Source organism: Pyxicephalus adspersus, chromosome 3, assembly GCF_032062135.1.
Source record: "Pyxicephalus adspersus chromosome 3, UCB_Pads_2.0, whole genome shotgun sequence".
Lineage (NCBI taxonomy): Eukaryota > Metazoa > Chordata > Amphibia > Anura > Pyxicephalidae > Pyxicephalus > Pyxicephalus adspersus.
The window spans coordinates 21,677,474-21,693,322 of NC_092860.1; the positions used below are offsets into that span (position 1 = coordinate 21,677,474).

At 38.4% G+C, this 15,849-nt stretch overlaps 2 protein-coding genes across 4 annotated transcripts; one reads left to right on the plus strand and one right to left on the minus strand.

Annotated features, from left to right (window-relative positions):
* Positions 1-314: 314 nt before the first annotated feature.
* On the plus strand, positions 315-3,133 carry NUP85 (nucleoporin 85). The gene is made up of 4 exons (XM_072403837.1): positions 315-458; positions 550-701; positions 1,532-1,633; positions 2,684-3,133. The coding sequence occupies exons 1-4, from the start codon at positions 428-430 to the stop codon at positions 2,780-2,782; spliced, it is 384 nt and encodes a 127-aa protein (XP_072259938.1). The 5' UTR covers positions 315-427; the 3' UTR covers positions 2,783-3,133.
* A 442-nt stretch (positions 3,134-3,575) lies between these two features.
* Positions 3,576-15,558, minus strand: LOC140325800 (lysosomal protective protein-like). 3 transcript variants are annotated; one of them, XM_072403836.1, is made up of 15 exons: positions 15,480-15,558; positions 13,734-13,894; positions 13,539-13,650; positions 12,746-12,796; positions 11,431-11,517; positions 10,372-10,527; positions 9,032-9,123; positions 8,414-8,498; positions 7,950-8,041; positions 7,459-7,531; positions 7,120-7,268; positions 6,372-6,444; positions 5,406-5,495; positions 4,870-4,968; positions 3,576-3,851 (listed from the first exon to the last, which is right to left on the minus strand). In XM_072403836.1, the coding sequence occupies exons 2-15, from the start codon at positions 13,892-13,894 to the stop codon at positions 3,768-3,770; spliced, it is 1,404 nt and encodes a 467-aa protein (XP_072259937.1). In that variant the 5' UTR covers positions 15,480-15,558; the 3' UTR covers positions 3,576-3,767. The 3 variants fall into 3 exon arrangements, with proteins under 3 accessions (XP_072259937.1, XP_072259935.1, XP_072259936.1); XM_072403834.1 differs by lacking the exon at positions 15,480-15,558 and adding an exon at positions 14,328-14,470; XM_072403835.1 differs by lacking the exon at positions 15,480-15,558 and adding an exon at positions 14,328-14,407 and having other exon boundaries at positions 13,734-13,917.
* Positions 15,559-15,849: the final 291 nt, after the last annotated feature.

The following is a 15,849-nucleotide window of genomic DNA, read 5'->3' on the forward strand; positions in this document are numbered from 1 at the left end:
GAGATCTGCCTCTTGTTGCAGGAGGAGAGAATGCTTTTATAAATTCATGAGGGCTCGTCTACTAAAAGAGGAGATCATTCCTATTTTGCAAAACACATTTTTGCTTAGCTTACTTAATGAGCTAAATTTAAATTCATCTCATACTCTAATATGAATGAAATTAAATGAATATTCTCTACTCCCTTGATAAATCAACCCCACTTAGTTACTTTTGCTTGTGCAGATCAGAGATTCCAAAGAAGAAGGGGTAATTGCCTAACTTTACATCGGACACTATATAACCTTATGTAATGCCTGTATAAATTTGCTAAACTAATTTTCAATGACCTTACTTTTCAACCTGTTCTTTTTGTAAAGATTCTTAAAGGATTACTGCGAACGTGGGAAATTTTCAGACTTGGATCTGATTGACAATCTTGGTCCAGCAATGCTACTCAGCGATCGTCTTACATTCCTTGGTAAGTAAGGTTTAGGAAATACCAGTCTGTGGACGCTAAATGTAAGTACAGTTACACAGTTCTAATGTGAACTCTGTCATCTTTATCCCAGGCAAATACAGAGAATTTCACCGACTGTACAGTGAGCAGAAATTTCACGAAGCAGCCCGTTTGCTTCTCTCTCTCATGACTGCTCGCATTGCTCCAGCCTACTTTTGGTTTTCTTTACTGTTGGATTCACTACCCCTTCTTGAACAGCAGCAGGTGAGGCATACCAATATAAGATAACAGATGAATGGTTATATTTATTTGCATTTGGATATTTGATAAAATGCAAACAAGTTAGCTGATTTCTGAGAATGAAGGGCTTGTAAGAATAAATCCTTTGAGTAAGCAACTTCCCGTCACTTACATTTTAATACACCTGTTCACGTACAGTTTTCATTTTAGTAGCAATGCAATATACTTTGTGAAGCTAGTAAAGTGGTCAGTGTATTTCCGTTTCAATCATTTTTAGAAAACTCTGGTGTAGCTATTTACGTTTGGTTTATACTGCCATCTCCAGGACAATAGGAGAGTGGCAATAAATAAATAAATAAAACCTACTACAGACCTGCTAGCCATTATCAACATCTGCTGGTAAATTCAGGCTGAATATTGAAAATCCTAAATGTTTCCCATTCAGACGGAGAGATTATGTTTGCCATTTCATTTAGTATTGTGTTGTGCAAAAGCCCTGTAGTGGCATCTCCTGTTTACAGGGCCCTGCTTCAAGTTCCAGCCAATATACCTGGGAATTCATAGCTGGGGCAATGTTGTGAGGGATTGGCTGTTTGAGTTACCCCATGCTTAATGTTGAATTACCTATTCTTCAAGGAACTCCAGCACTCCGTACCCAAATCCCTAATCTCCAGAGTCGCCAATACTACTGCTGGCTGGACCAAGTTTTGCATTCTTTATAGGGCAGAAGAAAAATGCAATTGAATTTGTGTACACGGAATGTGTCCTCCGTGTATAACCAGTTTTTAGACCAATTTTTCTTGTGTGTTTCCTTTTCTGTATTTCTAATATAACATTCTCATTTCCATCTAAAGGTGATATTCAACTCTGAGCAGACATATCAATTAATGCAGTGCCTTGAGGACAAAATAGCTGTGATGCCTGAATCGACGACTTCACAAGAGAGCCAACTTCAGGTAGATCAGCCGAATAGGCTTTCCTGAATATTTTTTTTACTGGCTAGCTAGTATAAGACTATAATACAACCAGAAACCCCATGGCAAAACGGATACTTCTCAAGCATGCCGAGCACTATTAATTCACAGATGTGAGACTATAACCAGAAAGAAGTGGAAGCTTCTATGAACAGGAGGTATCTGCATGTCTCAACGTCCATTACATATTAAAAAAAAGGAACCAATTTCTTACTTCACAGTAGTGGGGGAGCCCTGCAAACCATTTCTTTATTACCCATAATTAACTTTATATCCAGAACTAATGTATCTGCAATTAAACGACTTTTCTAGCAGGGTGTGCTTGTTAAGGTGCCCTAACCCATAGCAAGTATCAGATTTTGCATCTATGTCCAGATTATTGGCATGCCTGTGATACAACTCTCACCAATGCCTTTAGCTACTGAGGTGAAAAAAGGGCGTTTAAAAGTGCCTTTACTGTGGCTTGAGTGTGGCATAGATCTTCAGGTTCAGTCACACTTGTTAATAATTACTAGTACCAGACAGAATAATCTCCATCAATATTGCCGTGTCAGGACTGAATAAACGTGCAGGAGTTAAATTTTCCCGGCCTGGTCATTATGATGGGTAAAATTGGGTTACGGAAAGAAAAAAAGGGAGAGGATGGCGGTGCATGTGACCGAATAGGGACAGGTGAGTAACGACTGGGCTTAGTTCTGCTTTAAAGTCTTGGGTATATTCCTAAAATAGAAGCTGAAAAAAATGTTATCCTTTTATTGGATCAAAGGTGAATGAATAAAGTGAATTTCTGACTTAATATTTTGCTGTCCTACCAGTTCCAGCTCTCCTCCACTGTCTGGCACTCCAGTGATGACCCTCTTTATCTTTATGTGCAATGCAAAACCTCTGGTCCTGCATTGTATGTTATGAGGTCAGAGAGCCGTGACTGGTCAGGCAGAGAAGAGGGATTGGCTTTGATGGGACTGGTCTGTGAGAAGGAGGATGCACAACAATGTGAATATGACCTGACCGTGTTTTTGTTTTCCTTTGTAGGATGTAAACGTTGAAGTTACTAAAGTTGACATGCTGCGTCTTGCTCTTGCTCGAAACCTAGCACGTGCCATTGTAAAGGAAGGAACAATTCAAGCATAGGTGGAAAGTAGAAATCATGTTTTGTTACCTGTACAGACTTTTTTTTTCAAATAAAACATTTTTTCTTTTACAAACAAAATATTTTCCCCCAAATTTGTGATCTTATCTACATACAGCTGTTAGACAAATAATTGTCAAAATGTCAATAGAATACCTTCAGTTTTGAGAGGACTATATAATAAAATCTTCATTGGCTAGAGATTTATATGATCATGATCCACATTGCTGTAGATAGTAGATCACTGTACAGTTTTTACAATGAAGAGCCTGTCTGTATTGGCTTGTATTATTTATAATTTATTCGCGCAGCCTGGTATCCCAATAAAATTATTTTTCACATTTTCTCCTAAATATTTTTAAGTTTGTATTAAATCTGTCTGTAGTCTGAACACCCACAACAATTACAATATTATTAACAGATTAATCTTTATCATGCAAAATGGCAAATTTTGCTTAAGTAATTGTTGGATCCATTCAGGGTTTCCTAAACTAATGCAAACAAAAAACATTTAACCCCTTAGCCACTTAGTCTCTGGCCCAATGTTTACATCCATGGCAAAGGAATTGTTTTTAGTGCTGGCAGTATACTGGTTATGAACAGGTATTCTTTTCATTAACCATCAATGTTAGAAAAAACTACACAGACCACAGATGTAATGGTCATTCTTATAGCTAAAGATCAATGTAATAAGGCTTTTTTAATAATAATATTAATAATAAAAGCATTGTACCTGGACAGCAGGAATCTATAAGATCCTAACATTTGACTTTAGTAAAACAACACACATCTGTGTTTACCAAGCATAATTCATTTATTGATAGAGATAAAAAAAAGCAATACCTCATTTGAAGTACTGTATATTACCATCACCAATGAAAAGCAAGCTGTAAAACCTTTGTGATCTATAACATGATGTATAAGATAAAGCATGTAGAATAACAGAAAGCTCTGATTTTAGATTCATGTTCCTTGGACTGGGGTCATTTAGAAGGGCTCGTTATTGATAAAGTGACGGAATATGATGAAAGCTGCTTCAGGTTTGTCTGTTGGTACCACATGTCCAGCTCCCTGCAAACAAAGAAAAGGAAGATCGCTATTTTCTATAGGATGTGGTAATGTAAGGTAACTGGAATAATGCTGGAGATTTTAAAGAACATGTTAAAGGGCTTTGAAATGACATTTAGGGCCCCGTCATATATTCAAGTCCACTGTAGATTTTGAGTTTTAATATTAAAACCAGACCTCTCTAGGGTCATGAAATCCGGCTATCCAGAAAAGGGGGAGCAGCAACAAGGTAGCCCCTTTTCTACCCCATCAGGCTCCTGCTTTTAGTTGGGGGGGAGAGAGAGACACATTCTGGGAACCTGTGATCTAAACAATTGTATAGGTCTGAGGGATGGGGGTTGTGGGGGTATGAGTCTTGGGAGCCACTTAAAAAAGTAGCCCTTGGATATTTGTCCCTATCACGAGGAACATAAATGTTTTTAGTGTACATCTTATATGTACGTATGTGTTATCATTTACACATTTTTTTACCATATGGTCCTTTAAAATAAATGTTAATTTGTAAGAAGTGGTTTTACAGCACACAGCTCCTCTGTAATCCCATAGATAAAATAAAACTAATAATGCAATGTATTCCTGTCCATCCACAAAGAAATGAGGTGCTTGTTTTTCTGGCTTCTTAGGTGTCTGCATTGCACTGATGAATAGCAAAAGAACCTAGGCTTGGGGCTAATCATGCAGAATCCAGCCAAGTTTGGGGGTTCCTGTGCTTCCATTTTAAAGATGCATTTACTAATCCCTACTAGCAAATCAGAATTGGGTTTTTATTGGTCCATCTGCTGTTTCTACTATATTTATATATATATGAAAAGGAAGACTATATATGAAATATAGGATCCATGACTTGGTCAGCACAGTACAGAAAGTATGAAAATGGTGTAAAAGACTGGAAGAGTCCCAGCGATAAGGTGTGATACAGGGGTGGAAAGTAAGAAGGACACAGTGAAATGAGACTCAGGGAAAATAGAACGAATGTACAGAATAATCAAGGAAGGAACAGTAAATACTACTGATTCATTACCTTCACAGTCAGAAGTGTAAGATTGGCATATTGCTTTACATAACCAGCAATCTGTGGGGGAGTCTCCTCTGTGTACCATTCATTGTAGGGTACCTGCAACTACATTGTACAATACATTACATTATACAGAGCACAGCTAGGAAAGCAATGTAGTATATCTAGTGTGTAATGATCCAAATTTTTACATATGTTACGTAGCTTGTCCACCTCTCCCCCCTCCCAACCATTATTATTACACAGTATTTATATAGTGCCATCATATTACACAGTGCTGTGGGGCTCACAATCTAATGTCCCTACCATAGTCATATGTCGTTAATGTAGTCTAAGGTCAATTCTGAAGTGAAGCCAAAAACCCTAACTGCATGTTTTGGGGATGTGAGAGGAAACCCACACAGACTCGGGGAGAACCTGCAAACTCCATGTAGATAGTGCCCTAGCCGGGATTCAAACCTGGGACCCAGCGCTGTCATGGCAAGAGTGTCTAACCCCTGAGCCACTATGCTGCCCATTAGGATGTTCCATGATATACATACCTTCAGTTCAAGAGAGTGTATAAACCAGTCAATACCCAGAAAATTGCATGCCATGTCTACATCTCCACTGTATACAAAAATACGGTAGCCCTATAGATAAGAAGACATCAACAACCCTTATTAAACAGTAAGTATTACATGCTGATAGGAATCTACATGCCAGGTAGGAAATATACAGTGCAGTAACCCAGTGCAAATTGAATTCTGAATGCAGTGCAGTGATATGTAACTGGTCATTATTGGTTACAGCACTTTACACCATCATTGAATCTGACAACCTTCCTTGCATTTCATGTGTATCCTGTTTTTTATGTAGTTTGTTCCATGTTTTACCATTCATGCTTGGGGAAGGTGCATTTTAATAAAAACTGCCCCAAAGAAGCAGCACACTGAGGTTTTTCTATTTCACCCAACCATTGTGTAGATGACCCTTCTGTTTATGTGCACCAATAAATATTCTGACCATTTCTAGTCACAGGCCGAGGAAGTGACAAGACCTGTAAATGGTACTTTTTTGCAGCAGGGAAAAATGAGCCCTCTTGCCATGCCAGTCTGTGTTGTGTAGAGCTGTGTAGTTTTATTAGAGCATGGGAATGGTTGGGAGCACAGTTGATCATGCAGTACAGCACTATGATTTAAGGCTATAGGCCCCTGGCTTGACCACTTATCCAGGCTTAGATTGAGGGGCCCCAAATAGGTAAAGATTCAGGTGTAAAGTTCCAGTGTGAATGAAAAGTTTATTACACGAGAAAACAAATTAGAAACCCTGCCTAGAACTCCTGACGCGTTTCACCTGGATAGTGTTTATTCATAGGGATGAGGAGGAGCAGGAAGGAGAACTATTTATAAATCAATCTAATTATTCCAAATTTTAAAAGAAACAAGTTACAATTCTCTGATTAGACCAAAAAGCATGCTCCCCTTATAAAATCCTGTCCTATCATTTTCAACATAATGTAAAGTTACCTTCTTCAGGACTTCCAAGTACTGATCTCGTACATTTTTTTTCTCGCTGTAAAAAAGGCTAAAGACTTCATCACTATGAAAAACAGAAAAAAGAAATGATTATGGTCTGACAGAGATGAAATTACCGATGATGGCGGATGCAGGATTTAACATACCATATAGAAATAGAGCCCAGAACAACCAATCAGATTCCTCATTTTATTTTGTAAGCTTCGTAAATGGAGAAGCTAGTTGGGTACCATCATCTACACAAACTATTCTGTTTCAGTGAATTGGGACTCTATATGTTACACTTTGGGAATATGTTCTTAATACATTACTATGTTGCCTGCTTCCAGGATATGGTCCTCTGGCATCCAAGGCAAAAAAGCAACAGTGCAATCCCGACCCTGATTTATAGTTCTAAAAAAAATAAAAGCTAAAGGAATGGAATGAAGGAGCCATGTTTACAAAGCAGGCGGATTTGACATGGGCACAACACCGCTGGTTACACAGGAAGTGTTGTGCTCTCCCAGTGAAATCTGCCACATTTAGCAGTCAGTTTGACAGCTCAGTCCTGCTTTGTGCACAACACAGCAGAGTGAAGCAGTGGCAAGGCAGACTTTAATCTCAGCTGTACCCCTGCAGCATGGTGCCCAAGGTGGGTGGTTCAACCCCAATACTATCTCATTCCACCCCTTGCTATGAGTAGATAATGAGTTCCATGTATATTGTCAGTCCCAACAAGAGCTCCCAGACCACAACTCACCTACAAATGACCCATCCTAGCTGTGGATGATGGACATGCAATTCTTTTTGCACCTCAGGTTTATTCAGGTAGGTTTTAAGACTTGTATAATTCAAACAGGGCATACCGAGTCTTATTGGCTTGTTTAACCGAGACAAATTTTTCAGTTCCTGTAACACAAAAACAACAATATGATTCAATTTTTCATCTCATTGCTGCACTGTGTTATACTTTTTTAAATAAAAGTGTTGTAAAAACTACCACGCTACCACACAGAGCAAGGGTCCTTCCCTGCAGCATGCTGCTAAAAAATCAGACCTTAATACTCTCAATTTAAACAGAAAGTCACTTAGTACTTACAGCACGAAAGCGGGAATGGATTTCAGTGGAATATACGCCGGGATGATATGCTGCAAGGTGGTCTCCTAAATCCCTGGGGGCAAAAATGACATTGTTTAGTCTGCCAGATACCCTTATCAACCACATTTTACCATTCTATTCCCCTGAGGACCCCCCTACAACAAATGAGCTCCTATCCTGGCAATATTTTATACTTACCTTTTACAGTTGTCTTTAAGCCATTTGCATTGTGCACTAGGTCTTGGCAGTGTGCGGTCCTCAAGCATGCAGGTAAGTTCTAGTTTATATTTTTTATGGTTTTTTATTATAGTATATAATATATGTATTTATAGTGATTTATTTTTTAATTAAGTCTTACATACTAATATAACAAATGCCCCAAAATGAAAGAAAAACAGTAAAGATTGTTTATGAAATGAAAACCACACATCATTTTAGAAGGAAAGCTTAGTTTTACCGGAAGGTCAAGAAGACCAGGTAAGAAGAAATACCTTATTGTTCCAGGTTCTCCATGCTCACATGGTATGTACAGATTATATATATTTAGATTGGAGAAGCTGATCCTAAAGTTAGCCATTCCTTCCTAAAAAAAAAGAGTATCTATTACAAACTAAGCCACAACATTTCATAGAAACATCGGGTTAAAGAGGCACTGTCATTTCAGCTAACAGATTGGGGTAAGAGGAAGCTTATGACCTTATTCCATGTGACAATGCTGGGGCATGATACGCCAAGGAAAAGGCTTTTACACTGTCACATTAGAGGTATGGGAGACAAAGGAAGAAATCTCATTCAGCTGTCCAGGCTCCAATACCAATGACAGTAAAAATCACATAATTAGTGGTAAATTGAAACTCATACTGTCTTGGTATATGCTGTATTTAATATAGAATTTGGTTGCTGAGTTGCAATGCATATGTATCATATATACTTTGGGGATAGCTGTAACACTTACTTTTTGCATACACTCCAGGTTCTTCTTATTCATAAATTGACATTTGTCTTCTTTGCAGCAGGCAGACTGCAGATCTGACCACAATCTAGAACGATGAGTGAATCATTTATAAAGTTAGGGATGGCGAGGTATAAACCTGTTCTGACATTATGGGACAAGTATTCTTCAGCGGAGTCATGCAGCATAAGCTAACACATTGGGGTATCAGGAAGCACACGTGACAGTTCTGGGGCAGAACCTAAAGCTAGATTTTGGCTACTGATTCATTATTCTACTCCCCTAACCACCCCCTTCCCTTCCTCCCATGCACTGAGGAAGCCACAGTCAACATTAGGGATTTAGAAAAAGAGGCCATAGGGTGCCAAGATGATCTGGTTGGGTATTGTAGCCCAAATTATTCTTAAAATATGTAAATATCATGTGTCATGGCAGCTAAATTCTGCCCCCAAGAGAGCATATGAGCCTATTTAGACTGAGAAACCCAGTCCTGCTGATTCATTCTCCGGGGCAACATCAATGACAATATTAGCTGAGTGTTATCCTATGTCTTAACGTCCAAAATGTAACTGTGGAAATGCATATGACTAAGGCAAAGATTATAAGAAATGTTTCACTTACTCTGTGCCAAACAGACCATGATAATATGCAAAGTACATCAGAGAGACATAGTTTAAATCAAAATCAGTCAGTCCGTTTCCTATAGCAATTCCCTGCAAATACAAAAATATTATTTTCTAGAAAAACAAAGATCGCTGCGAATGAAAACAGCAATATATTTAAATGATGTGTGCAGTAATTATCATTGCATAATTTGTATTAACAAAGAGGATTTTACCTTTGACTGCCTATGACGTGTTTAAATTTAATCTAAGGGCTAACTTGTAGAAGTGATCAGGGCAACTGTAATGTTGCCTGATCACTTCTATGGGCAGCAAAAATGGAAGCCCCCGCACCCTCATGACCCAACCTCCCCATGGTTCCTGGGCTGTCTTGTTCCCCAGGAGCCCTGGCTAAACCCACAAGTAGTTTTTCCTCAGTTTTGTCCATTGGAACAATATACTGAATAGAGGTTGGATGAAAGGTTGAGTAAAGTTGGAAGTTTATTAAAAAATGTTTTTATTATGGACATGAAATCATGAAACGTGTGACAACTGGGACTTGCCTCCAATCCCTATACAAATCATCAGAATAAGGGAACTATGTAAGAAGAGGGAATATTTGGTTCCTGTTCTTGTTCATATTAATTCAGTGCCAGCCAAGAACTGAAATTTCAATGTTCTGAGCTCCCGCATTTTTTTATTTCTTTCTGTACACTTAGCTTCCCAAATGTCACAGGAGATGAATAAGTGTGTGCTGCTTCTTCTAAATGACTGCTTATCGCAGATATGTTGTCAAGTGTAATCAGAATCGCTAAGGAAAATACAAATAAAAACATTTCCACTATAAGAAGTTAGGCTTACTATAAATATTAAAGTGTGATCAGGCATTTAGGCTTTATCTACCCCCTTTATGGTGCTGCAGAGGTCAGCAGGAGAGAAAAAAATAAGCACAGGATAAACATGGGGGATATTTTGAGGCATTTTCTCAGAATTCAACGTCCTCCCAATCAGTGGCAGATACAGCCATCAAAGGGCCCCTGGTCAGAACTGATTTGGGCCCCGTCCAACACCTAACACTGGCTGGACAGGCCCCCTGTTGGCTGAGGAAGGCCCAAGGCAGAAGGATAACTGGCACCTCCCTATGTCTGCCCTTGCACATTTCTTGCCCCATAACTATCATTATTCCACTGTGCTCAGTGTTCTTTTAGGTTTTCCTTTACAGTCAGTGTTCCCCTTGAGAACTTTTGAATGATAGACGTCTGCCAGCAACCATAGAAATAAATCTTTTGTCTATGTTCTGTTTCATACACAGAAATAATAACAAATTAGGCTATAAATAAGTTGTCCTAGACGCCTTACCTTCAGATTTATACTATCATCCTCAGACACCTCCACTGCCAGATATGGAACATAAAAGCCTCCATAACTTTCCCCTGCGATGTAAAAATCATTTGCACTGAACTCTGGAAAAAGGTGGAAAAATTCCTTCAATGCCATGTGGTTATCCAGAGCAGTCTGGAAAAAAGGAGGAAAAGTGAATTAGATAAAAATGGTTAGATATAACGGATACGGACCAAGAAGATCAAAATGCTTAGGAACCTTCCCTAGAGAGACACACTATATACACTAGATACATACTATATACACTCAGTCCTCACTGACACAACAAATACTAGAATACACAAATCTCTCATTTTTACCATACAGTTAGTACTAGTGGCAACTATTATCCATGGATAGGTCATATCCTTTATAGAGAGAGCTGTATGTGTGAAAAAAACCTTGTTATCCTTTACTTTCAATGTATATGTCAGGCATATTCCTCCTGGTTGGTTGACTCTGCAATTAGAGGATTATCACCTACCCATTATACATCAAAGCAATGTTTTCCTTGTGGAAAGCAAGGAGTCATTGTAGGATTCAGGACTAGTATTAACTCTTTCAGTTACTTATTTGTAAACATGATTCTGCATGTAGAAGTAAATCTTTAGGGACAGAGAAAAATTGATGGCATTCATTACACTTTAACTGGCTGCTGGCTCCCAATTAGTGGTATATACCTACATTGAGTTAAAATGGGATAATTAAGACTGCATAGGACAAGGAAGGAGCCAAGTCAATCCATTCTAATCCATTTTTTAAGATAGTTTTTAAGTATAATTTTTAATTATTTGTATCTTATTATAATTTTGGTGTAAAATGTATATGCTTTCATGTCAAATTGAATACAGGTCTAACAGCGCAGTAAACTGGAAAGCATATATTTTATCCACTGTTTACTGTCAATTGATATGTCAGGCATAATCTTCCTGGCTTGTTGACTCGCCACTTGGAAGCTTATCACCTACTGTTTATACATCAAATCAATGTTCTACTTATGGGGGGAAAGGATATATTGTATTTAAAATGCAGTTTTACCTGTGTATCATTTGTTTCATAGGTTTTGTCATCAGCGTAAGAAAATCCAACACCAGCTGGGGATTCCAGGTACAACATATTTGCAATCTAAAGGATGAAGAAGAATGAAAGAAAAGTGTGACAACAGAATTTTCTAATTGATTTTGAGCTGTAGTTATTTGTTAGGTGATTAGCTTTCTCTGTGGTATAATGTCAGGTGCCAGTTGGTCTTTAATTGTTGTTATCGCATTATATGAATATTGATATAAAAGACCTAAGCCAATATCATTTTCATAACTGACTAAAGTCTCCGATCAGTTTGACTTTATGATCCAGTGAGAAGAGATAAGGACCTGCAGACATTAACATGGAAACATTATGAGTAAAGGAATATACACATGCCTAATAATTGCTGCTGGAAACAACTATTAGTGATTGTTTACAGAGACAGAAGAATGAACAAATATTAGCTGTTCTGTTCTATGGATGGAGAGGAGGGGGAAGGATGAGCAGGAGGTTCCATGCTGCGTTGCCCCCATTGGGAGACTATCGTGGCCCTTTGTGCTGGATAATGGAACACTGTAAAGATACCAGTTTTTCACCCAAGAAAATGTCAATGACAAACATTCATCTAGTTATATGAAAATGTGTGCTATATTGTGTGTAACATAATTAGGCTGGCTGAGAAGGCTGAGTCAGGCATTCTGACTACAGCTCATTTAGCTATCTATGTGAAGGTCAAACATATTCAATCAATACTAACACCAAACGACCATACAAGAACTGCATACACAACATAAAACGACCTTCCTACAAATACAGCTGATTTGATTTATCAAAGGTCACCAAGACTGGAGAAAATAGACTACAGTAAGAGAGCCTAGGTGATCCAGCAACCCTGGAATGGATCTGGTACAAGGAGTGAAAACATTTGCCAAATAATAGCACATTATTTTATTAAATACATTCTAGGTTTGCTGCATCACACAGGTTCCCCTATGATAGTCTCCAGTCTTAGAAAGCTTTAATGAAACAAATCTATACTAGCCATATGAGTTAGAAAATCTGAGATAGCCTAAACATCAGCAGGCCACGTCTACTATACCGTACAATAGTGAATAACTACAAATGGTAATAAAGCACCTTACAATTTAGGAGACCTGGTCAAACATGTGAACTGGCAACCTTGGCCATTCTCCACATGCTAAGCACCATAATAGTTTCTGTGTGTATTTGTTTCTTTGTGTTTTACCCTGCAGGACACACAGCTGATTGGATTTGACTCATAGTATTACACAGCCGATACGCCACTCTGAGTAAAGAAAAGAAACACTACCTTATTCCAGGAATGTGGATTGCTCTTCAGCGTGTGGCCATCTTCTTGAACCTGGTATGAGGAAGTCATATAAATCAAACAAGAATTTAGGCTTGTATTTGTTGATTTAAATATAAATGAAAGGGCTTGTGTACACAGGTGTTGTCTACCTGTGTTTGGCATGGGTTTAAAATCCACATCAACATCAACAGAATTCAACATGTGCTAATGCAAGTAAATCAAAATTAAACCTTTCATTAGAGTTATTGAGCCTTGGCAGCAATTACCATGTATATAAACCTTACTGAGATCATTATTCAGCATCAGTGATGAAATAACTAAACAAAATGCTATAGACAAAAGGTTGGTAAACCATGAAGTGCTGGTAGACCCTAAGGCAGCCATTACCCACATTTATAGCATAGAGGAACCTTACAATACCTTTCAGGGAAGCCCTAATATATTGCTGTAAATATTGCACTAGATTGACAAAAAAGTCCCTTGAAATTGCTTGTATTGAATGGAAAATGATCAGAATGCTGATTAGATTCTTCTGACTTGTGTACTTTTGATTATTTTTCACCACTCACAGGAGTTACATCTTCAGTGGCTGTCTAATGGCTGAAGAAGATCCCTGAGGATCCACGGTGGAGTCAGCACTGAAGATGGTGGCTTCCTGGGATGTGGCGCTGACAATATACTTGACCTGTCATTGCCAGCAAGTAGGTAAGTCTATGCCACCACTGGCAAGTATGCTGTGCTTAACACCCACAGTTCTGCTTTAAGAACTCCAATTAAGAAATAACAGACACACCAGGAAAGGGCCATGTCCTGTCAAGAAACCAGCGAGGGAGCTGCAGCCGGGTCCTCCATTTAGCCACAGGACCACTGGTTTAGAGCTCGGATCTTTTTGGCACTCCACAAACCTGAAATAGACAACAGATCAGATCAATAATGGACCTTAGGTGAAGTACGTAGGATGGCAGATATTTGATAATAGGGAACTTACCAGTAATGTAAATATTTGCCCCCTGTTACATTCAGGTACCCGGAGTACTGATGGAAAGATGGTTGCTCATCCAAGCCAGGCAAGTAGGCAATCTTGTCTTTCAGCGGTGCAGCGTCTGCAGACCATGCTACCAGGAACACAAGTAAAAGTAGAAGGGCCATCTACAATATTGGGAACCAGAATACTAATATTGAGAAAAATGGAAAAAATAAAACTTTATCCTAGTATATTCATCCCAACCCTAGCCACAAGGTTTAACTTCTTTTAAGATAGGACAGGGAGATCATAACTCTAACCATTTGGGGTGATTTCCTTTCATTTCCCATTAGAACTGGAAGTTGTGGAATATCTATTTACAGAAGACAAAAACACATTCCTATTGTGGTCGCCAAATACCCATCCCTCTTGTCCCATTCTCCACTTTCTTCCCTTCCACTCAGGATTGCCACTTATTCTGAGAAAAAAAACAGCTTTGCCTTGGTGTTTGTCTTATTGGCAACAAGTACAATTTTTTCTGAAGAGGCTAATAAAATTCAACCCTACTTCCCCTGGCACTGCTTCGCCCTATTTAATTATCCAGTGCTGTGAACTCACCAAAGAATCTTGGAGGTTACTGACTTTTTAGTATTCACATTCAGTTGTTGAAGCAAAGCGCCCAGAACTTTGCATCTCCTGAAGACTTCCTTACCAATGCAGTGGCATACGAGTTTGGCTGTTTGTACCTCTTTAATAAAATTACTACTACGCCCATTTTTTAATGTGGATAATGCGGCTGCTTTGTCACCATAGAATTTTATTTCCTATGCTGATATCTTTTTTATTTTTTGTGTCTGGCTATGATGATAAAAACTGTTCCCATCACTTCATGTCCTGCTGTCACAAGGACAATAATAACACAGAACTAGTAAGTCTTTCCAAAGTATCGAGAGTTGTGTTTTGCTTTATAGCCCATCCCTGAGTAAACATTTCCCCCCATTCACCTCCCCCCACATACCCCCTATCACTACCCTCTCACCCATTCTGCACTTATATAAAATATTTTGTACAGCCTTTTGGTCAATGAGATGCAGAAAGTTTTGACTTTTATGCAAACTGCACTGACTTGAACCTGAGCCAATCAAACACTATACTTGCAGAGTTTAGGTGGCTCAGCTTCTTCTGATTTTATTTTATATGTAACTGTGTTCTTATCAAAGGTGACTTAAAAATGCATATCCTTTCGCTTTGTGACCCAGTCATCCTGCAAACCTGGAATCTGGTCCAGATTTGAAAACATGCCAAATAATAGCAACTGATTGTTAGGAAACCTGTATTCTAGAATGGATTTCTTAAAAATCTATTTCTATGATTTTGTAATGTTTTCAGTCCTGGACCAGATCCATTTCAGTTTTGCTGGATCACCCAGTTTCTCTCATAAAGGTATCTTTTCCAGTTTTAGAGAGCATTATGAAATCAGGACCAGTGCTCATAAACTTGCACATATACATTTTGTGCACCATGTCCGGGTCATTTAGACCCATTTATGGGTTATGAAGGCTCATTTCCTGAGGGTTTCCCTATTTACACCTTTTTTCTTTCATACTTACAATCAGACCATGGTGATGTTTTCATGATGAAACATATTGACTATGCATTTTAATCTTTAAGGAGCACCCAGTATTTTGCTCCACATAAACACCCCAGAATATACCATGAGTCCCCTGCAATAAAGAACAGCAAATTATAATTATTATTTAGGTAACTTACCAAGCTCTCTTTCCTGATCCCTGTAAGAGGCTGTAGTTTCGGGTTTGGGTTTTATATGGCCAGAAAACAGCATTATCGGTTATTTGTTCGAAAATCATTTTATCATTTTGTAAAATCATCTCTTTAAACCAGAAATATATTTTGGCCTTCGCAGTCTTATCACACATTCAGGTCTTTCCTGTTTCAGTTTTTTGATACCAAATGATACAAAGGCAAAGTTACATATAAAAAAGTTTATTTAACAATTTCAGTACTAAAACCTATAAACACATTTTGGGCCAGAGCAGTTTTTACAATTCCCACTATTGGTCTGCCTATAACTTTTTATTAGGTAGGACAGCAAAGTAATACATACAATGTTTTTTTTTTT